At 39.9% G+C, this 24,476-nt stretch overlaps 1 protein-coding gene across 4 annotated transcripts in view; it reads left to right on the forward strand.

Moving 5' to 3' along the window:
• The window catches only part of CLIP4 (CAP-Gly domain containing linker protein family member 4), a 96,994-nt gene that overhangs the window by 48,865 nt on the left and 23,653 nt on the right, over positions 1-24,476 (forward strand). For all 4 annotated transcript variants that reach the window (XM_038751154.1, XM_038751156.1, XM_038751157.1 and 1 more), the window contains exons 5-11: positions 9,903-10,050; positions 10,647-10,786; positions 13,328-13,421; positions 14,567-14,728; positions 17,099-17,217; positions 21,652-21,888; positions 23,001-23,136. In XM_038751154.1, coding sequence (XP_038607082.1) covers positions 9,918-10,050; positions 10,647-10,786; positions 13,328-13,421; positions 14,567-14,728; positions 17,099-17,217; positions 21,652-21,888; positions 23,001-23,136 — 1,021 coding nt within the window. In that variant the 5' untranslated portion in view covers positions 9,903-9,917. The remainder of the gene's footprint in view (positions 1-9,902; positions 10,051-10,646; positions 10,787-13,327; positions 13,422-14,566; positions 14,729-17,098; positions 17,218-21,651; positions 21,889-23,000; positions 23,137-24,476) is intronic.

A 24,476-nucleotide genomic window follows, 5' to 3' on the forward strand; every position in this document is an offset into this window, starting at 1 on the left:
CTGTGCAAAGCACTGTTCTAAGCACTGGGGGGATACCAGGTGATCGGGCATTTATTTATTTAGTTGTGCATATCTGTTCTATTTATTTTATCTTGTTTGTCCTCTGTCTCCCCCCCCAATAATAATAATAATGATGGTGGTATTTGTTAAGCGCTTACTCTGTGCATAGCACTGTGCTAAGCACTGGGGGGATGCAAGGTGATCGGGTATTTAGTTGTGCATATCTATTCTATTTATTTTATCTTGTTAATATGTTTGGTTTTGTCCTCTGTCTCCCCCCCCCATAATAATAATGATGGTATTTGTTAAGCCCCCCCATAATAATAATAATGATGATGATAATGGTATTTGTTAAGCGCTTACTCTGTGCAAAGCACTGTTCTAAGCACTGGGGGGATACCAGGTGATCGGGCATTTATTTATTTAGTTGTGCATATCTGTTCTATTTATTTTATCTTGTTTGTCCTCTGTCTCCCCCCCCCAATAATAATAATAATGATGGTGGTATTTGTTAAGCGCTTACTCTGTGCATAGCACTGTGCTAAGCACTGGGGGGATGCAAGGTGATCGGGTATTTATTTAGTTGTGCATATCTATTCTATCTATTTTATCTTGTTAATATGTTTGGTTTTGTCCTCTGTCTCCCCCCCCCCATAATAATAATGATGGTATTTGTTAAGCCCCCCCATAATAATAATAATGATGATGATAATGGTATTTGTTAAGCGCCTACTCTGTGCAAAGCACTGTTCTAAGCACTGGGGGGATACCAGGTGATCGGGCATTTATTTATTTAGTTGTGCATATCTGTTCTATTTATTTTATCTTGTTTGTCCTCTGTCTCCCCCCCCCCAATAATAATAATAATGATGGTGGTATTTGTTAAGCGCTTACTCTGTGCATAGCACTGTGCTAAGCACTGGGGGGATGCAAGGTGATCGGGTATTTATTTATTTAGTTGTGCATATCTATTCTATTTATTTTATCTTGTTAATATGTTTGGTTTTGTCCTCTGTCTCCCCCCCCCCATAATAATAATGATGGTATTTGTTAAGCCCCCCCATAATAATAATAATGATGATGATAATGGTATTTGTTAAGCGCTTCCTCTGTGCAAAGCACTGTTCTAAGCACTGGGGGGATACCAGGTGATCGGGCATTTATTTATTTAGTTGTACATATCTATTCTATTTATTTTATCTTGTTTGTCCTCTGTCTCCCCCCCCCCAATAATAATAATAATGATGGTGGTATTTGTTAAGCGCTTACTCTGTGCATAGCACTGTGCTAAGCACTGGGGGGATACAAGGTGATCGGGTATTTATTTAGTTGTGCATATCTATTCTATCTATTTTATCTTGTTAATATGTTTGGTTTTGTCCTCTGTCTCCCCCCCCATAATAATAATGATGGTATTTGTTAAGCCCCCCCATAATAATAATAATGATGATGATAATGGTATTTGTTAAGCGCCTACTCTGTGCAAAGCACTGTTCTAAGCACTGGGGGGATACCAGGTGATCGGGCATTTATTTATTTAGTTGTGCATATCTGTTCTATTTATTTTATCTTGTTTGTCCTCTGTCTCCCCCCCCCCAATAATAATAATAATGATGGTGGTATTTGTTAAGCGCTTACTCTGTGCATAGCACTGTGCTAAGCACTGGGGGGATGCAAGGTGATCGGGTATTTATTTATTTAGTTGTGCATATCTATTCTATCTATTTTATCTTGTTAATATGTTTGGTTTTGTCCTCTATCTCCCCCCCCCCCATAATAATAATGATGGTATTTGTTAAGCCCCCCCATAATAATAATAATGATGATGATAATGGTATTTGTTAAGCGCTTCCTCTGTGCAAAGCACTGTTCTAAGCACTGGGGGGATACCAGGTGATCGGGCATTTATTTATTTAGTTGTGCATATCTGTTCTATTTATTTTATCTTGTTTGTCCTCTGTCTCCCCCCCCCAATAATAATAATAATGATGGTGGTATTTGTTAAGCGCTTACTCTGTGCATAGCACTGTGCTAAGCACTGGGGGGATACAAGGTGATCGGGTATTTATTTAGTTGTGCATATCTATTCTATTTATTTTATCTTGTTAATATGTTTGGTTTTGTCCTCTGTCTCCCCCCCCATAATAATAATGATGGTATTTGTTAAGCCCCCCCCATAATAATAATAATGATGATGATAATGGTATTTGTTAAGCGCTTACTCTGTGCATAGCACTGTGCTAAGCACTGGGGGGATGCAAGGTGATCAGGTATTTATTTATTTAGTTGGACATATCTAGTCTATTTTATTTTGTTAATATGTTTTGTTTTGTCCTCTGTTCCCCCCCCATAATAATAATGATGATGGTATTTGTTAAGCGCTTACTCTGTGCTAAGCACTGGGGGGATACAAGGTGATCGGGCATTTATTTAGTTTTCTTGGACATGTCTATTCTATTTATTTTATTTTGTTAATATGTTTGGTTTTGTCCTCTGTTCCCCCCCCCCCATAATAATAATGATAATGATGATGGTATTTGTTAAGCGCTTACTCTGTGCATAGCACTGTTCTAAGCACTAGCACTGGGGGGATACAAGGTGATCGGGCATTTAGTTTACTTGTACATGTCTATTCTATTTATTTTATTTTGTTAATATGTTTGGTTTTGTCCTCTGTTCCCCCCCCCCCCATAATAATAATAATAATGATGATGGTATTTGTTAAGCGCTTACTCTGTGCTGAGCACTGGGGGGATACAAGGTGATCAGGCATTTATTTAGTTGTACATATCTATTCTATTTATTTTACCTTGCTAATATGTTTGGTTTTGTCCTCTGTCTCCTCCCCCCAATAATAATAATAATGATGATGGTATTTGTTAAGCGCTTACTCTGTGCATAGCACTGTGCTAAGCACTGGGGGGATGCAAGGTGATCAGGTATTTATTTATTTAGTTGGACATATCTAGTCTATTTTATTTTGTTAATATGTTTGGTTTTGTCCTCTGTTCCCCCCCCCCATAATAATAATAATAATGATGAAGGTATTTGTTAAGCGCTTACTCTGTGCTGAGCACTGGGGGGATACAAGGTGATCAGGCATTTATTTAGTTGTACATATCTATTCTATTTATTTTATCTTGCTAATATGTTTGGTTTTGTCCTCTGTCTCCTCCCCCCAATAATAATAATAATGATGATGGTATTTGTTAAGCGCTTACTCTGTGCATAGCACTGTGCTAAGCACTGGGGGGATGCAAGGTGATCAGGCATTTATTTAGTTGTACATATCTATTCTATTTATTTTATCTTGCTAATATGTTTGGTTTTGTCCTCTGTTCCCCCCCCCATAATAATAATAATAATGATGATGGTATTTGTTAAGCGCTTACTCTGTTCTAAGCACTGGGGGGATACAAGGTGATCAGGCATTTATTTAGTTTACTTGTACATGTCTATTCTATTTATTTTATTTTGTTAATATGTTTGGTTTTGTCCTCTGTTCCCCCCCCCCATAATAATAATGATAATGATGATGGTATTTGTTAAGCGCTTACTCTGTGCATAGCACTGTTCTAAGCACTAGCACTGGGGGGATACAAGGTGATCGGGCATTTAGTTTACTTGTACATGTCTATTCTATTTATTTTATTTTGTTAATATGTTTGGTTTTGTCCTCTGTTCCCCCCCCCCCATAATAATAATAATAATGATGATGGTATTTGTTAAGCGCTTACTCTGTGCTGAGCACTGGGGGGATACAAGGTGATCAGGCATTTATTTAGTTGTACATATCTATTCTATTTATTTTATCTTGCTAATATGTTTGGTTTTGTCCTCTGTCTCCTCCCCCCAATAATAATAATAATGATGATGGTATTTGTTAAGCGCTTACTCTGTGCATAGCACTGTTCTAAGCACTGGGGGGATGCAAGGTGATCGGGTATTTATTTATTTAGTTGGACATATCTAGTCTATTTTATTTTGTTAATATGTTTGGTTTTGTCCTCTGTTCCCCCCCCCCATAATAATAATAATAATGATGATGGTATTTGTTAAGCGCTTACTCTGTGCTGAGCACTGGGGGGATACAAGGTGATCAGGCATTTATTTAGTTTACTTGTACATGTCTAGTCTATTTATTTTATTTTGTTAATATGTTTGGTTTTGTCCTCTGTCTCCTCCCCCCAATAATAATAATAATGATGATGGTATTTGTTATGCGCTTACTCTGTGCATAGCACCGTTCTAAGCACTGGGGGGATACAAGGTGATTAGGTATTTAGTTCACTTGTACATATCTAGTCTATTTTATTTTGTTAATATGTTTGGTTTTGTCCTCTGTTCCCCCCCCCATAATAATAATAATAATAATAATGATGGTATTTGTTAAGCGCTTACTCTGTGCTAAGCACTGGGGGGATACAAGGTGATCAGACATTTAGTTTACTTGTACATGTCTATTCTATTTCTTTTATTTTGTTAATATGTTTGGTTTTGTCCTCTGTCTCCCCCCCCCCCCATACTAACAATAATGATGACGGTATTTGTTAAGCGCTTACTATGTGCAAAGCACTGTTCGAAGCACTGGGGGTATACTGGGGGGATGCAAGGTGATCGGGTATTTATTTATTTAGTTGTACATATCTATTCTATTTATTTTATCTTGTTTGTCCTCTGTCTCCCCCCCTAATAATAATAATGATAATGATGATGGTATTTGTTAAGCGCTTACTCTGTGCAAAGCACTGTTCTAAGCACTGGGGGGATACAAGGTGATCAGGTATTTATTTATTTAGTTTATTTGGACATATCTAGTCTATTTTATTTTGTTAATATGTTTTGTTTCGTCCTCTGTCTCCCCCCCCCATAATAATAATAATAATGATGATGGTATTTGTTAAGCGCTTACTCTGTGCAAAGCACTGTTCTAAGCACAGGGGGGATACAAGGTGATCAGGTATTTAGTTGTACAAATCTATTCAATTTATTTTATTTTGTTAATATGTTTTGTTTCATCCTCTGTCTCCCCCCCAATAATAATAATAATAATAATAATGATGGTATTTGTTAAGCGCTTACTCTGTGCAAAGCACTGTTCTAAGCACTGGGGGGGAAACAAGGTGATCAGGTATTTAGTTGTACATATCTATTCTATTTTATTTTGTTAATATGTTTTGTTTTGTCCTCTGTCTCCTCCCCCCAATAATTATAATAATGATGACGGTATTTGTTAAGCGCTTACTCTGTGCAAACCACTGTTCTAAGCACTGGGGGGATACAACGGGATCAGGTATTTATTTAGTTGTACATATCTATTCTATTTATTTTGTTAATATGTTTTGTTTTGTCCTCTGTCTCCTCCCCCCCCCCACATAATAATAATAATGATGTCGGTATTTGTTAAGCGCATACTTTGTGCAAAGCACTGTTCTAAGCACGGGGGGGATACAAGGTGATCAGGTATTTATTTAGTTTACTTGTACATATCTTTTCTATTTATTTTATTTTGTTAATATGTTTTGTTCTCTGTCTCCCCCTTCTAGACTGTGAGCCCACTGTTGGGTAGGGACCGTCTCTATATGTTGCCAACTTGGACTTCCCAAGCGCTTAGTACAGTGCTCTGCACACAGGAAGCGCTCAATAAAGACGACTGAATGCGTGAATGAATTTATGTGTGCCCACGTGCATGCTCCCATATACAGATCAGATTAAAGCCCGTGCAAATTTATGCATGCCCAGGTGTGCACACACACACACACACACATTCCAGATCACATCAAAACACACACACATTTGCATTCCCACGTGCACACACCCGTATTCATTCATTCAATCGCATTTATTAATCCTATTTATTGGGAAGTAGCAGCTTGGCTCAGTAGAAAGAGCCCAGGCTTGGAAGTCAGAGGTCATGGGTTCGAATGCCGCCTCCGCCACTTGTCTGCCGGGTGACTGGGCCAGTCACTTCTCTGGGCCTCAGTGCCCTCATCTGGAAAATTTATTCATTCAGTCGTATTTATTGAGCACTCACTGTGTGCAGAGCACTGGACTAAGCGCTTGGGAAGTAGTGAGCCCACTGTTGGGTAGGGACCATCTCTATATGTTTCCAACTTGGACTTCCCAAGCGCTTAGTACAGTGCTGTGCACACAGTAAGTGCTCTTCTAGACTGTGAGCCCGCTGTTGGGTAGGGACTGTCTCTAGATGTTGCCAACTTGGACTTCCCAAGCGCTTAGTACAGTGCTCTGCACACAGTAAGCGCTCAATAAATACGATTGAATGAGTGAATGAAAAGTACAAGTTGGCAACATATAGAGACAGTCCCTACCCTGAAGACTGCGAGCCCCCGTGGGATATTTACTATTCTATTTATTTTGTTAATGATGTGCATTTAAGCTTTAATCCTGTTTGTTCTGACGACTTGAGGCCTGTCCTGTTTTGTTTTGTTGTCTGTCTCCCCCTTCTAGACTGTGAGCCTGTTGTTGGGTAGGCACCATCTCTATATGTTGCCAACTTGGACTTCCCAAGCGCTTAGTACAGTGCTCTGCACACAGTAAGTGCTCAATAAATACCATTGAATGCATGAATGAATTTATGTGTGCCCACGTGCACATTCCCATATACCAGATCAGATTAAAACCCGTGCAAATTTATGCAGGCCCAGGTGTGCACACATACATTCCAGATCACATCAAAACACATGTGCATTTGCATTCCCCCGTGCACACAGCCACATTCATTCATTCATTCAATCGTATTTATTGAGCTCTTACAGTATGCAGAGCACTGTACTAAGCGCTTGGGAAGTCCAAGTTGGCAACATATAGAGACGGTCCCTACATATACCAGACTGAGCCCACGTTTTCCTCTCCTTCTCCCCATCTCCCCGGCCCTACCTCCTTCCCCTCCCCACAGCCCCTGTATATATGTTTGGACAGATTTACTACTCTATTTATTTTACTTGTGCATATTTACTATTCTATTTATTTTGTTAATGATGTGCGTCTAGCTTTACTTCCATTTGTTCTGACGATTTTGACCCCAATCTACATGTTTTGTTGTCTTTCTCCCCCTTCTAGACTGTGAGCCCGTTGTTGGGTAGGGACCGTCTCTAGATGTTGCCAATTTGTCCTTCCCAAGTGCTTAGTACAGTGCTCTGAACACAGTAAGTGCTCAATAAATACGATTGAATGAATGAATATACCACATCAAATTAAAGCACATGCCCATTTATGCATGCCCAGGTGCACACACACAAACGTACCAGATCACATCGAAACATACGCACATTTTTGTATGCCCACATGCACAAAACCATATACCAGATCAGATTAAAGCACACGCCTATTTATGCGTGCCCACGTGCAGCACACACCAGATCAGATGAAAACACATGCACATTTATGCAGGCACACATGTACACACACATACACCAGATCAGATGGAAACACATATGTATTTATTTTTAGATATCAGATCAGGGGGGTGTTAATTGAGCACTCACTCCGTGCAGAACACTGTGCTAAGCATATGGGAGAGTATAGTAGGGTTTAGTGGAACCCTGCCCTCATGGAGTTTAGGATCCAGTGGGGCAGGCAGACACCACAATTAATTACAGGTGGGGTGGAAGAGCGTCTAAACATGTGCAGGGAAGTAAAGATATGGGGAGGCAGGTGTGGGTGAGACCGTGGACTGTGTCCAACCTGATGACCTTGTATCCACCCCAGTGCTTAGTACAGTGCTTGGCACATTGCACATAACAAACACCATAAAAAATGCTTCACCCCAAGAAATCATAATTGGGCCGCATCTCAGCTGCTTCTTTTAGGCAGATGCAAAAATTAGTTACAGGTGGGGGAAAGGAAGAGCGTCTAAAGATGTCCACAGAATGGGGATGAGTACCTAAATGTTTAGTTGAGCTGAAGGAGGGAAACAGGGTGCATATGAGGCCCAGTGAGATTAATCAACAGAGAATCACGGATTTCAGTCTTCTCAAAGATTTATGAGTGAGATGCTTGTTTTTTGGTTTTTTTTTTTTGAATAATCCATTCTTGGTTTTTTTTGTAGTTCCCCGAAATGTGTTTTTGATGTTTTCACCCACACAGGCAAAGTGCTTAATGGTTTTGTTGTATTGTACTCTCCCAGTCAATCGATGCTATTTAGTGAGTGCTTAATAACAATAATAATAATAGTAATTGTGGTATATGTTAACTGCTTATTGTGTGCCAGGCACTGTACTAAGTACTGGGGTGTGGATACAAGCGAATCAAGTTGAACACAATCCCTGTCCCAAGTGGGGCTCATAGTCTATGTGCGGAGCACGGTACTATTTAGGCACTGTAGTGCTTAGTACAGTGCTTTGCACACAGCGATCTATAAATACCGTTGATGATGACCATCTGTGGGTTCCATATTCATGTTGGGTTGATTGAGACTTGAACAGTAACAGGTGCCTCAGATTACCTGTACGAGAAGCAAAGGTTGGGAAGGATTCTGTAGGTCTTTGATCTTGAGTTTTTGTTGTTTTTTTTTTTCCCTGCTGTTCTAAGTTGGACTAGGATGGCTTTATAATGAAAGTGTTAAAATTAAGAGTCAGGTCAACTAGGGACTCCTTACTGTACTCTCTGGAATGCTTAGTGCTCTGTGCACAGTAATCACTCAAGTACCGTCAATTGATAAACAGTTTTCTTCATAAAGGTCAAGCTGCAGTGTATTTCATTTCATAGAGGACATTTTCTTGAATCAGTATTTGTTATTTTATAAATAGATTGACATAGAATTATGACTCCATAAAATTTACTAGTTAGGAATTTTCTTCCCGCTTCATTATTTTCATGGCTTTCTCAATTTCCCAATTAATGACATTTTGGTGGGTTGTTTTTCTAAAAAATTTAGTTGCCAAATTTCTAATTGCTCATTTTATGAAGATGCTTTCATTGTGGAGGAAAAGCAAAGTTAAAGTTGTAGCAGAAACAGTCCAAAGTGAGACGGTTACTTTGATAAAAAAGTGAAGTTTATTTTAATATGCATGTATATTTATTTCATGACAGGTGTCACACCCTGGCATTATTCACCCTTATTATAAGTCAATTGATCTGTTCTCAGGGATAAGCCATTATTTTTTTTACTGTGGTGAAAGAAAACCCCACCCATTTTGATTACGGCAGCATTTTTTAAAAAGTTTCAATTATTAAGCATTGAGAAATCTCTTTACATTTGGCAATCCTAATCCTTTTACTAGAGAAATAGTTGTGACACCGACGTCAGGAAGCATAACATCTTTCTTTACGAGCAATTTGCAAGGGAGAAAACATTTTTTGCTTCATACTGAAAAAGAGGCTCCTGAAATTGAGAGGAAAAAAAGGTAAATTGATTAGTAATTAAAAGCATTGTGGTTTAGTGGCTATAGCACGGACCTGGGACACAGAAGGACCTGGATTCTAATCCTGGCTCTGCCGCTTGTCTGCTGTGTGACCTGGGTTAAGTCACGTAACTTCTCTATGCTTGTTATCTATAAAGTGGGGATTTAAGACTATCAGTCCTGTGTGGGACATGGACTGTATGCATCCTGATTAGGTTGTATCTGTCCCAGCATTTAGTACAGTGTCTGGCACATAGTAAGCACTTAATAAATACCATAAAAAAATATGCTGGATGGTGAAAGTTCCTACCTTCATACAGTTTTCAAGAAGTGTATGGTGTAGTTTCAAAGGTAACTTCCCCTCTAGACTGTAAGCTCGTTATGTTCAGGGAATGTGAATGCATTTATTGTTGTATTGTACTTTCCCAAGGGCTTCGTCCAGTGCTCTGCACGCAGTAAGCGCTCAATAAATACGATTGAATGAATTTATAGCCGTGGCATTGACACTTTTTCCCTTCTTTTCTTTTCCTTTTTTTGAAGGTGGCTTTCTAGAAGATGACCATAGAGGACCTTCCAGACCTTTCCTCAGAAGGAGACTCTTTGATTGGCAGATACCAATTTTTACTCCAAGGTTCTAACACCTCAGTTACTTTTTCAGTTTCTGCAGCACCAATGCCTTCAGACTGTGGTATGTTTACCTGTGGTTTCATCTTTCTAAAAACTAAGTGGTAAATCCGTTTTTGTGTAGGGTGCCCTTTGATTTGGGCTCTGATTCATTCATTCATGTTTATTGAGCGCTTACTGTGTGCAGAGCACTATACTAAGCGCCTGGGAAGTACAAATCGGCAAAATATAGAGACGGTCCCTACCCAACAACGGGCTCACAGTCTAGAAGGGGGGAGACAGACAACAAAACAAAACGTGTAGACAGGTGTCGATATCATCAGAATAGATCTGATGGGTGTAGAGTCTATCCAAAGGTACTAAAACTTTGTTTTAATTCGGGTGAACCCAATCATTTCGATTTTAACATTACAGATAATGTTTCTGTTAGGAATTGCAGTTCGTAAGATCCATTTTAAGCATGTTTTGGGAAACCATCATGACTTCGTTTAGGCATCTAGCATTCCCCTAGTCTTGATAGTTGTATTTTCATTGTAGTCATCCCTGACAGTGAATGGGTCCTCATGGGAAAAATGTATCACTTTGTTGTAATATTGTAAACAATTTCAACATATTTTTTTACAGTTTCTTAGATATTAAATCCATGTCTCTCTCTTTTAGAATTTTCCTTCTTTGATCCTAATGATGCATCATGCCAGGAAATACTTTTTAACCCCAAAACATCAGTGCCTGAATTATTTGCCATTTTAAGACAGTGGGTCCCCCAAGTCCAGCAGAATATTGACATTATCGGGAATGAGGTAAGGAACGAGTAGTGGCCTCTTGAGATCTGAGAGTTTTTTTAATTTCAGAATTAACAGTTTGTTTTGCTTAGGAAATAGTGCAGTGTAATTTCAACATGGGTCTGAAAACGAGAGTTGGGAAGGGTGAAAACTGAAATCTGAACCCTGGTTTAGATGTTTCATTCACTTGCCCACATGGGCACCGATTCAGACGTGGACCCTTGCCTTTAGGGGACTGATTATCTGGATGGGTAAGGATAGGCATGTGTGGCAAGAAAAACTAGGTAATACATCCAATTCTTCCTTAATATATGTTTTTACTGTGCTTACTGGCTAGCAAATTAGAGAGTACTTGTTCAACAACACCCTTCTATCTATCTGAATTGTATGTAAATACATTGCTTTGCAAATCCCAGACTGTCAAATGTGAGGGGGCACTGAGTTTATGTCCCAGCTTCTGCTTACCCTCCCTCCCCACTCCAGGGAGTGGTGTTAGTGAAGATCTAGCTTGTGTGGAGGTGATATACATGCACTGACTTGGTGTGGTGTATCAGATGCGGGGCATAACAGCAGGTGTAGTTATATTTGCAACCTTTCATTCATTCATTTCATTATGCTGCCAACTTGTACTTCCCAAGTGCTTAGTACAGTGCACAGTAAATGCTCAATAAATACGATTGAATGAATGAATGAATTCACAGATCTGAACAGAAGTTCTGTGAATGAGGAGCAGTGTGACCTAGTGGAAAGAACAGGGCCTGCCTAGGAGTCGGAGGACCTGGGTTCAAACCCTGGCCATGCCACTTGTAAGCTGTGTGACCTTGGGAAGTCACAATAACTTCTCTGTGCCTCAGTCAACTCATCTGTGAAATGGGGATTAAGACTATGAGCCCTATGTGGGACTGGGACTGTGTCCATCCTGATTCCCTTGTGTCTGCTCCAGCGCTTAGTACAGTACCTGGTATAGAGTACGCTCTTAACAAATGCCTTATTAAAAGAAGGGGAAGGGGGGCAGATCAATCAGTAGTATTTGAGTACTGATGATGTGCAGAACACTGAGCTCAGTGCTTGGGAGGGTACTACAGAGTTGGTAGACACAATCTCTGCCCTAATGGGATTTAGTGGGAGAGGCAATCTTTAAAATAAATTACAAATAAGGGAAGCAGTAGAGTCTGAGGGCATAAACATTAGTGGATTGGGGGGAGTACCTGCGTGCTTAGGGGGTATGAGGAAAGTGTATTGGTGATGTAGAGGGGAGGGCTAACAGCATGGGGAAATGAGGTAGCCAGAGAAGGCTTTTTGGATGAGATATGATTTTTGTAGGGCTCTGAAGATGGTGAGAGTTATGATCTGTCAGATAAGAAGGGGGAAGGAGTCCCAGGCAGGAGGGAGGAAGTGAGCCAAGGGTTTGATGGGAAGAGAGATGAGTTTGAGGGACTGTGAGTCTGTTGATGTTAGAGGAGTGAAGTGTACGGGCTGGGTTATAGTAGGTGATAAGCAAAGTGAGGTAGGCGGGAGAGAGTTAATTGAGGGGCTTAAATGTTGGTGGTGAGGAGTTTCTGCTTGATGTGGAGGTGAATGGGCAACCTTTGGAGATTTTCTGATGAATGGGGAGACATGCGCTGAATGAATTTTTAGCAAAATGGTACGTCAGGAGAGTGACTAATGGACCTAAGAGGGGAGAGGCTGGTGGCAAGGGAGGGCAGCGAAGAGGCTGATGAAATAGTCGAGGAAGGATATGACAAAGTCATGGACCAGCCTGGTAGTCATTAGGATGAAGAGGATAGGGTGGATCTAGAAATGTTGTGGAGGAAGAACTGACGGGATTTGGTGACCGACTGAACGGGCGGGTCAAATGAAAGAGGTGAGGTCCAGGTTGCGGGCTGGTGGGACAGGGAGTATGCGGAGAGCTGAGAAGTTGGGGAAGCCCAAGTCGGGAAGACTCCCCCAGTTACATGAGCCAAGTGCTAGGGGTTCAGATTGGTGACTAGCTTGCAGATTCTTTTTGTTGCTTGTGTATTTGGGGATTGAAAAAAGTAAATTGGTGAACTGCAAAACTGGCGGTATAGAACATGTTGGTCTTTCCAGATAAATGACATGCTTTCTTTTTCATTGTTATTTTATTGGATGGGCATCAAGGAACACATTTGGGAAACAAAAAGCTTATTTTCACAAACGTCAGGGATCCTAAAAATATATTTAATGTGAAAACTTGCTCTACCGAAATAGCCTTGCCTTCGTTTATATGCGTGCACAGATGTAGCAAACTTTTACAGGTTTTTAAAAATAAGGCTGCTATAGTGGTATGTGTCACAGTGAGGGCTGACTGACTAGATTATGGTACTGTTTACTTGTACTGTAATACTTGCTTAACTTTAAATGTTGGGTGCAGGCAGCCTGAAGCGAATGAAAATGGGCATATTATGACACTTCTTAAATTGGCTAGATCACAAAGATAAATATTCTGTGTTTGTGTACTTCAACTTTTTTTTGTTTTCAGGATTAATTTGGCGACAGTACTTCAATCATCTCACAGTTAAGCCTTCTGTTTTGTTACAGATTATTAAAAGGGGATGCAACGTGAATGATAGAGATGGATTGACGGACATGACTCTTCTACATTACACCTGCAAGTCTGGGGCTCAAGGCATTGGTATGTAGAGTTTGGTTCTGCCAATCAGTTGCTTGGCCACCCAGCAGTTATCATTTAAAAATACTTGAATTTATGTTTTGTGAGAATTATTTCCATAAAAATTCTTTAATAATTAGTAGCTAGGTACATGGCATCCAGACCATTGAATTTTCCTGGGGTTTTTAGGGTTGGTTAGAATAAGAATTTAGATGACTTGATCCTCAAAATCCAATGGGAAGATAAATGAAACCATTATTAAAGCCATGCCTAATTGAGGAAAAATACATTGCTTTAGTAGCTTCATTCGTTGTGGAGCAAGGTGTTTTGTAATATTTGAATCAGACTCATCTCAGCTGTCTGAAAATAAGGGGCTTTAGGAAGAAATGGATAATTGATTGCTTAGTGGTCCTTTACTTCCATTATTTCCAGGGTTGCTAAAGTAGCCCAGTGGGTTTTAAAATTTATCTATTGCTCCAAGGAAGCAGCTTTCCTTTTTATTGGCATCACAGGAACTATATTGTGTCGTAAGTCACATGAATTTCTAAGATTCGCAGGGACAGAAAAATAAGTAGTGCATTTTAAAGAGATATCAGAGTAAATATTACTGTGTTTCCAATTACTTTTCATGGAATTACCTTTTTAAGTTATTGTTTTTTGTTTTCAAACTTGACTCATAAGCAATCTAGAAAGAAAAGTTTTAGAAGAAGCTTAACTAAAACATGGCTGATCTGCTCATTTCGGGGGGGGGGGAATTAATGAGATATTTAAGATTCTTAAATTTTATTAGTAAAAAGAATGTAGTCGTATGTATTAATGAGTATTAATAGACTGGACTAATGAATCCATGGAGATTATAATTGGTGTATTATCAAATTCCAAATTAAAAGGAGGAAGCATATTTCTCTTTCCCCAAAAAAGCCACTTCTTTCATTATTTTTGTCTTTTCATCCAGAACTGATTTTCTTGCTTGCATTTGCAAATCCATGGAATTTAATACTGCAGAATTCAGAGATCCACCCTTAGAATTTAGGTTTTTATTCAAGGATAGGCAAAAATAATATACTGAGTCAAATAAGGCAATTAAATGTGGGAGTTAAAAAGATAGGTTACCACTTCAAGGTTGCATTTTTTCTTGAGGAAAGTAATTTGAAAAACATCTTTTACAGGTGATGTTGAGACAGCTGTAAAATTTGCCTCTCATCTTATTGATCTGGGGGCAGATGTCAGTTTGCGAAGCCGTTGGACAAATATGAATGCTTTGCATTATGCTGCTTACTTTGATGTCCCTGAACTTATAAGGATAATTTTGAAGACTTCCAAACCAAAAGGTAAGGAGGTTCACTCACTCAATCAGTGACGTTTATTGAGTGCTTACTGTGCACAGAGCACTGTACTAAGCACTTGGCACAATAAAACAGAGTTGGTAGACACGTTCCCTGCCCATTAAGGAGCTTACAGTGTACATGGAGAGGCAAATTTTAGCTCCTTGGACACTGTACCTGAACTGACTTTTGAAGAAAGTTGTATAGGAATTAAAGCCAAATCTGGGTAGCATTTTATCAGTTAAGACTGTTAGTTCTGTCAAGAGGAAAAATCAGTAGGGTTTAGCAAGGTGATGCTTATCCTAGCTCAGTAAGGCATTCTTTTTTTAAATGAGGGGGTGGGATATCCAACACTCTCATTAACGCTACCCACATAGCCATAAATCTACTCAAGCCATGTTGAGTGTTTTTATTTTCCTTTTTTGCTAAACTCTTTCATAATTTCTTCCTAATTGATGATTCCAATTCTTTTGTGGCCTTTCCAAGGAAGCTTTCCCTGTTCATCTGCATCATTTCCTTATGACTCTAGTTCTGTCGATTGAGGTGGGTAAGGTGGGATTTCATCTGCTCATCAGGAATACCATACTCTGAAGTTTTAATAAGAATTTTGCAGAGGGACTGAAAAATGGAGCCCTTAGATGATACCTATCTGACTTTCTTTTTATGGCCCTGAAAATTATAGTCCCTCTCCACTCTAAGCCATTGCTCAAGCCATTTCTTCTGCCTGGAATGCACCTCCCTTTCTCTGTCAAATCTTCATAACAACCAAAAGCCACTTCTTACATGGAGGCTTCCAAGATTATCTTCACTTGAATGATTATTCTGATATCGCCTCCTATCCCCTGGTCTTTACTCAGGTTTCTGTAAATAAAGCATCTATGTTTCTCTTGTTGGCACTCCGACATCCTATGTGATGATAGGTCTCTATGTTATTTTTTATAAAATAACATTTGTGTTTCCCCTTTGGTTTCTAGGCCATTGGTGTGAAGTTGTATCAGGTTAATAGTATGTAAGACCTTTAACAAGAGCTACTTGGCTTTTTTGAGGCAAATTCAAGTCCTGTTTTGGGCCACAAAACATAATTTTTAACCTCCAAATTTTGCTGTGCATTACTACATAGATTTGGGGAGAGTTGTTGAATACTTTCATTTTTATCACTTTGTATCTGGCTAAAAGTAAAAGTAAAACTTTATATGACCCAGTTTTGTATAGAGCGATTGTGATAGATCATGGTAAACACCCACTTCTTGAATAGCAACTTGTATAATATGGCCTCTGATGTCTAAAAATAATAATGGCAACCTATAATAATAATTGTGATATTTGTTAAATGCTTAATCTTTGCCAAGGACTGCTAAGCACTGGGGTAGATAGAAGGTAATCAGGTCCCACCTGGGGTTCACATTCTAAATAGGAGGGAGAAGAGGAATTGAATCCCCATTTTGCAGATAAGGGAGCTGAGAGACAGAGAAGTTAAGTGATTTGCCCAAGGTCACACAGGATGAAAGTGGCACATCTGGATTAGAGCCCAGGTCCTCTGATCTCTTTCCATTAGGTCTTGCTGCCTCCTAGAAGGAGGTGGCTTTCAACAAAGTTTGGTTTCCACCCTCAGTATGTACCCGTCACTCATAAGTCTCTTTTGATGCCAACCAGTTCTGCAGAATACAGTACTGCACATGTAGGAACCCAGGTAGTGAGGATTTTGAGGATTATTTCCATCCAGCAGTGAAAGACTGCTGCTCTGTTTGTTGTTCTTCCTCCTGCTCCTGTCGGCTATGGGCCAACTACAGACCAGGGTCCTGTCTGAGCCAGTAGCCATGTATTCTTCCCAGGACTTAGTACAGTGCCCTGCACGTAGAAAGCATGGTGAACAAGTAGACAGCCAAGCAATCAACCACAGCTAGTAGCAAGCAGAATTGCCTTTGTAGTGTAATATGGACCTGAACTGTATTAAAATTGATCCAAGTCAACCAGGACACTATAAGTGGAGAAAATTGACCCCATCTAAACTGTTAGCTTTCTCTGAGCAGTGTTAAGGAGGTTACTGTTAAGATTTTTGTGCATTTTATATTTAAATTTTGATGTATTCTAAAAGTAGGAGTGTGTACTACTAGTACAGTATGGTTACATAATAATTTTAGCAGTTTAAATGTGTACTGTTTCTAAATATTTGTCCAAGTGCCTTTTTTAAAAAAATGAGTCATTTGTAGTGACCTAACTCCCTAATTCCCAATGATGACAAAGCTAGTAGCAAATTTTGCTGTGCATGTCTACTGTACTTTGAATTACAGAGTTCCTTGTGATTGCATCACATTTTTGAAAGTGCAGTGTCTAAGGAAAAATGTTGATTAATGTATTTATGATGTTTAATTTTAGATGTGGATGCCACTTGCAGTGACTTTGATTTTGGAACAGCTTTGCACATTGCTGCATTTAACCTGTGTTCAGGGGCTGTAAAGTGTTTGCTGGAACATGAAGCAAATCCTGCCTTTAGGGTAAGGTGTTAAATATAAAAGTAAAACAAAGTGAAAGTTCATTCAGTCGTATTTCTGTTGTATTTATTGACAATATCCAGGTGCTTAGATGATGCAGAAGAGAAAGGGACCAGCAACATGGCTAAGTGGGTAGAGTTAGAAGAGTAGAGTCAGCCTGGGATTCAGAAGGACCTGGGTTCTAATCCCAGCTCTGCCACTTTTCTGCTGTGTAACCTTGGACAAATCACTTCACTTCTCTGTGCCTGTTATCTCATGTATAAAACGGGGATTATGACTGTTAGTCCCATGGGGGACATGTACTGTGTCCAACCTGATTAGCTTATTTGTACCTCACTGCTTAGTAGAGTGCCTGGCACGTAGTGCTTAAAAAATACTTTTAAAAAAGTCCACATAACAAGTGGCATTTAAGCAGCTGGTGTTTTGATTTGGATTGGGGTACTGAAGAGAATTCTGCTTAGTGTAAGAGAATGATTCATTCTTTTCAGTATCCATATTTTGGAATTAATAGTGCCTGTCTCATCAGGGGCATTGGGAAAATTAAGGAGATGTGCATCTTCACACAGTTTGTAAAGCAAAGTGTGTTTGAAAGTAGAAGTGATTCTGGTTGATATCTTAAATGTGGTGAAATTGATTTGTATGTTTATTCAAATATATATTACCATTGCAGCAATTGAAAATGATGAAAAATGTAGGAAAAAATACTTTCGGAGCTCCTGCTTGGGATGATCAAATCTGAACATCTTAATCAGGAAAATATAACAAGAGAAGCATAATAGATTTTGATTACTATTTTTAATTTGAATCCAGATGTCAAATAATCCACCTCTTCCAGCATCTTTTGAGTCTTTCATTTATCCTTCAGCTGTTGTTTAATCTACGCAAAACCCTCCTCAAAATTCCAAAGCATCGCATACTCTTTTAACAGTTATTATATGTTTAAGTATTCGTAATCATCCATTCAAATGATTTATGTTGTCCACACCTGTGAAATGCAGATGCACTTGTCTACATCCTTGCCCTTTTCGGGACTGACCTTTGCTCCAGCAGGGTCGGGAGCCAGGTTGGTGAGGCTTTTCTGGGCTGAAGTGATGAGGAGCATTGGGGGAGAATTTAAAGCACCGAAGTGCAGCCATTTCTGTCCTCAGCGGCTCCTTCCTGCCTCCACAACTGCCCCAGCCTTGGTTCATTGTTTCTCCATGCCATTGTTCTCTGGGTGCAGGCCTGGTGAGGGCTTGCTAACTATATCTGCGGCTGGCGTGGGGTTTCAGCAAGCTGACTCCGAGCAAGCGGGCCAGGGGCAGATCAGATTATTGCTTGGCTGGGTACATTTAGAGCCAGTATGAACTTGGCAAATAGAAGCAGCATAGTGTAGTGGTGAGAACACTAGCTTGGGAGTCCGAAGGACCTAGATTCTAATCCCGGCTCCACCACTTGTCTGCTCTGTGACCCTGGGCAAGTCACTTCTCTGTACCGCAAGCCAATTCTCTGTACCTCGGTTCCCTCATCTGTCACATGGGAATTAAAACTATGAGCCCCATGTGGAACAGGGACTGTGACCAACATGATTAGCTTGTATCTACCCCAGTACTTAGTACATAGTAAGTACTTAACAATTCTGTTAAAAAAAAATATTTGCTACATGCATATCATGAAGGAGGAGCTTAGAGCCAGGAAACAAAATCTAGCTGTTAATAAATGAAGGCTTGACAAATGCAGGAAATCAAAATAACTGAAAAGCAAAAGAGTAGCTTTGGGCAGTTAGATAAATATTGCAAAATCCTCTAGCCCATGTACAAATCTGATCTGTTTTTATGATATCCTAAAACTGAAGACTAATAGTGTCTTTTCTAGCCTGAAAGATTAAGTAGTCCCAGTGGAGTAGGAATGTCCAACTAATTCTCAGAATTCTACCAGGTAGCTAGAGTAGCTCTTTGCAATTACTGCTCCACTTCACTAATTCACTAAATTACAAATATGTCTTGTTCTCATAAAATACATGGGTTGTGTTTTTGAAAAGCCTTCCATTAATTAAACTCACTCTATGGGACTGACCTGTTGTGATGCCTTGTTTAAGTACACAAGCCATTTTTTATGGTACTTAGTAAGTGCTTACTATGTGCCAGGCACCATACTAAGCTCTGGGGTAGGTGCGCGATAATTAGATTGGACACAGTAGTTGTCCAGCATGGGGTTCAGAGTCTAAATTGGAGGGTGGTGGATTTAATCCTCTTTTTACAGATGAGGTAACAGGCACGGAGAAGTCGAATGACTTTCCCTAGGTCACACAACTAATAAGTGGCAGAGCTGGGATTAGTACCCAGGTCCTCTGACTCCCAAACCAGTGTTCTTCCCACTAGGCCATGCTGCTTCCCCAGCATGGCAAGCCAGAACAGGCTCACTTTGTTGGGAAAATATTCTCTAATTCCCAAATCAAGTTCTAGCCAAAACCCATGCTGAAAACACGTGTTAAAACAGAACTGACTGGAGTTGTACAAAATTGCCAATCCTTGTTTTTCTCTGATGGTACTCTGGTCTAAAATGAGATTAAATTTTCTACACGTCCATTATGAATTGAAATTTGCCTTAATTGAGTATAGTGTACAAGAGTTTATTTTCACACTTGCGTTGAGTAGACCAGAGAAGTTAGAAATATCAATGCATTGCCCCCATAAGTGTTTCTTGTCTTAGGGGGACTAAATGCTAAATGTTGATCTAGCTCTTCCCAGTGCTTAAAATATTCCCTCTGTGCAAATCGAAAACCTTTGGAAACTATACTAAGCTGTACTAATTGTCCCTCAGAATGCTATTTAGTATTTTATTGCTATAGTATGAGTCAGTGAATTACTTTGTTTTATGTATGAGGAAACATTTGTAGAAATGTCAAAAGGGTTTTGAACACCTAACCGGTTTCCCGAAGGAATTAGTAAAGCTTCTAAGGATGCTTGCTTTATCTGTTTCTCAATGAGCAGCTTAGGCCCTGGGAGAGTCTTTGTCTTTAGTACAAAAGTGATACTGAATTATGTGAAGAAAGTCCTCTAGTTGAAGCCTCTCCTCTTCCTGACTTTGTCATCATCACTACCTATCCTTCCTACTTGCAGTCTTGCTGCCATCTTAGATTATCTTGTTCAGCCCTTACATCCAGTATGACCAAATCCTGCCAGTTTTTCCTGAGTCATAAATCATGAGTCCACCTATTCTCCTCCATTTTCACTGCCACCAACTTTGTAATAATAATAGTGGTACTTATGTGCTCTCTGTATACCAAGCCCTATTCTAAGCACTGGGGTAGATACAAGTTAAATTGAATACAGTCCCTGTCCCACATTGGGGCTCACACTCTTAATCCCCATTTTACAGATGAGGTAACTGAGGCACAGAGAAGTGAAGTGACTTGCCCAAGGTCACACACACAGCAGACATGTGGCGGACCCGGGATTCGGACCCAGGACCTTCTCACTCCAAGGCCTGTGCTCTATCTACTAAGCCACGCTGCTTTATACAAGTCTTGAGAAGCAGTGCCCCTCTGCCGTCCCAGCTTCTGGGAACCACTCTTGTTTCCCAGCCTCCAAGATGGGAGGGATTGTAGGGAAAGAGAGAAAAAGGAAGAGGAAAGAAAGGGCCAACCCACAGTGGATGGAGGCTGGGGGAAGAGCAGGCAACAGCACAGAATCAATGGAGGTAATGGTAGAGGCACTACTTGAGAATTTGCGGAGACTTAACTTGAAGGGGAGTAGACATGGATCGTATTGGATAAAACTCCAAAATCTCTTTTGCAGATGTCATTACTGAGAGTAGGATGGAAGTTCTGGACTAAGAGAGCCCCCAGATTTTGCCTTCTTACTCCTGCAAAAGGGTGGGATTTCTTACACTTCTCTAATGAGAGCCAGGAGGAGATAAGCTGCTTTGGCAATCGGACTGCTGTAAACCCCCCGAGACCCAGCTCACATGCACCCACTTCTCCCAGCTTCCTTTGTTCTTCTCTGGGGACCCGTTTGATGGGTGTGATGGAGAATTGATCAAATTAGCAATTTAACTTTTATTTACGAGAATCTGAAGTAAGTGATCATTGTAAATGGAGTTTAAAGGTTTCTTTCATCCCTTCATGTATGTAGCCTATTAGAATTGTACCAGTACCAGAGAATAAAAGAAAATGTGATTCTCAAGGTGTCTAGGGAAATGCAGAGGTGCCATTAAATTAGAGAAGGCTGAAAATTGGAGGCCTCAGCCTATTGTAAGTGGATTTTGCAGTTTAGAGAGCATACTAGGGAAGATGACTTTGCAAGAGAAGATATTCAAATCCACTTCCAGGAGCTTGTGGAATACCTTTCTGAGGAAGCTGTTTTTGGCTGTCTACCCTCGAGTTCATGCTTCAAATGCACATTCTCCTATCAGCATTAGGGTTTGTAACCTTTTCCTCTCTTCTTATGCCTACAGAATGACAAAGGGCAGATCCCGGCTGACGTTGTTCCGGACCCAATAGATATGCCATTAGAGATGGCAGATGCAGCAGCAAGTGCTAAAGAAATCAAGCAGATGCTGTTGGATGCTGTGCCTCTGTCATGCGACATCTCAAAAACTATGCTTCCGAGCTATGATCACATCACAGGCAAAGCTATGCTTACGTCCCTTGGCTTGAAGTTGGGTGATCGGGTCATCATCGCAGGACAGAAGGTACAGTAAGTCAGAACCATTAAAATGATTTCCGTGGACCGGAATGCTTTCGGTATAGTTTTCGGCATTTTATGGAGTATGTTCTTCAAACCCCATAGAAGTGAAAAAATATTAATTGTTGAAAAATGTGAACCACAGCTGAAATCAGCAGTGGACAGGGCAGAGAAATAGGTAGATGGGAACTCTTGAACGAATAGGGGGCCATTTTAGGGAGAGGGTTTCACCTCAAAGCTTTTCCCACTTGTCTACTATTATTTATGTCTGTTAAGCTCTTTAGGCTAAGCTCTGTATTAAATGCTGGAGAAAGGTATCAGTGATTAAGAGCCTGTACCTGACCCAGAGGAGGCTCATGGTTGAAAAGGAAGAGGGGAAGGCCAACACCCTAGGAGAGAAAAGAACAGAGGAAGTCAGTAAAAATAATAATTAACAACAAAAAAAAGTAGCTGCCATCATTCCCCCTAAGGGATGCTGATATGTCCAGTAAAAAAGGCAATCAAAATGTATCCCACCTGTGGCTTCAATATGGAATGATGCTTTCTTGCTCTTTAGAGAGGCAGCCACAGTGCAGACATACTTCATTAACCAAACCCAAAATGTATATCGGCCCAGCCAAGCTTCTCCTTGATTTAGCAGAAAAATCTGTCGTCCTCAAATCCAAATAGAGGCAAATTTTTACAACTCTGTGAATGTAGTATGCGGTCTTAGTGCTTATATTGTGTGTTTTTAAAAGAGATGTAGTAATGTATAAATCTTAGCTTATTTAGTGGTTATTTAGGTAGTGCAGCAGTGTGCCATTTATAGCTTTGCTTATCAAGCGTATTCTTGAATGTTGGTAGATTAGAATATATTTTTAGTACTACTTTAGTATAGTGTCCAGCATATTGAATAGGAGAAGACACAAGCTTAATGTGGCCCTTAATCTGCCAAAATGAATAGGGATTTTGATTTTTGTTAAATGGATTAATTTAGTTTAGGAACTTTTTCATGATTTCAGTTAAGCATCTGAAAGTAGAATTAGCTTTTTAAAAGAATATTTAGGAAAATGAATGCATACTATAATATAATGTTGAATGATTTCTGAAAATCATTTTGATTTTAAAAATTTCATTTAGATGGGCACATTAAGATTTTGTGGCACAACTGAATTTGCCAGTGGACAGTGGGCTGGCATTGAGTTGGATGAACCAGAAGGAAAGAATAATGGAAGTGTTGGAAAAGTCCAATACTTTAAATGCGCACCGAAATATGGTAAGATAGATGTTATGCAGACTTAAGGGGAAAAAAATTTAAGAGTTAAAGCAAATTAAAACATTTCTATAATTGTTATTTTGTAAAGGTCCAGGAGGTGGCATTTTTACATTCTGTATATGTGTGGTATGTTTTAGCTCATGTAGGAAAAGGCTTTCTCGGGATTAGGTTGCAAACTCCCATTATCAACCAAAGATATCTGTTGAGGGCTTACTGGGTGCAGAACACTGTACTAAACACTTGGGAGAGTACAGTTCAACAGAGTTGGTAGAACCATTCCGTGATCTTTTAATAAAACTTTAAATTCTCAAGAATTTAGATTTTTGACTTTTCCACTAACCAGTAGCTCTGTCAAAGGACAAAGATGGTTAGCAGTGGTTGGAGCCTGTAGTGGCAGCCAAAAAGGCAGCTGGAGAGAATGGAAAAGAAGTTTGGGCTGAGAAGGAAGGGGATGCCATAGGTCTGTGGCAGCACCAGTCAGGGAAAGGACACAGGATTCCCTGTCCTTTTCACGCCCTCCCTATCCCCTCCCATCCCTGGAGAGGGAGAAGTCTGTGCAACAGGGATTAAGGGAAAGAGGGAAGCCTTGAGCATGGTGGTGGGGTTGAAGCAGTGGAAGGGGCAACTGAGTAAGAGAGTTGGCTGGGGGAATTTTGAGGTAGAGAGAGGCTGGCCTCACTCTTTTTCCAGGTGTGGCACACATTACTTGAACTGCATTGGGCAACCTCTTCCCTGGCCATCCCCTCCCCTGGGAGGAGGACAGGCTGTGAATATATGCTCAAGCATGTCTGGGTGTGTTGTGTGTATTGGCGTGTCTATCAGTGCCCATTGGCTTGTCTGTTTGCCGATGTGTATGTGGGTGTGTTTGCAGATACTTGTGTTTCTGGTGTAGGTATCTAGTTCATGCATGTGTCTTCAAACCTGTGTACAGGTCTGTCCCTCCTGCCTAAATCACAGGATTTTTTTTTTTTTGCTAGTTAGTGTTGTTGAACATTTATATAGCTGTTAAAAAAGTGACATAATCAATAGTTATCCTGTGAAGTAGGTTATTGTGATGTCCATTTTTCTATTGAGGAAACTGAGGCATGAGGGGAGATCCAAAGTCCTTTCCAGGATCGTATAAGCTAATAAATCAATGACAGGAAAAGAGCCCAGGTTTCGTGAATCTCATTTCTTTACTTAATCACTCTGCCACTCAGCTTTAACCTTTTTTTAATATCAGGCACTGCCTCTTTGGAATCACAGATCTCTATTGAATAATTTCTTTTATTTAGTGGGATTGCATTTTTCTGTAACATTTGTAGGCTTGTCAATGTCTAAGTGCTTTTTTCTTTCACAAA

This window comes from Tachyglossus aculeatus, chromosome 9 (genome assembly GCF_015852505.1).
Source record: "Tachyglossus aculeatus isolate mTacAcu1 chromosome 9, mTacAcu1.pri, whole genome shotgun sequence".
Lineage (NCBI taxonomy): Eukaryota > Metazoa > Chordata > Mammalia > Monotremata > Tachyglossidae > Tachyglossus > Tachyglossus aculeatus.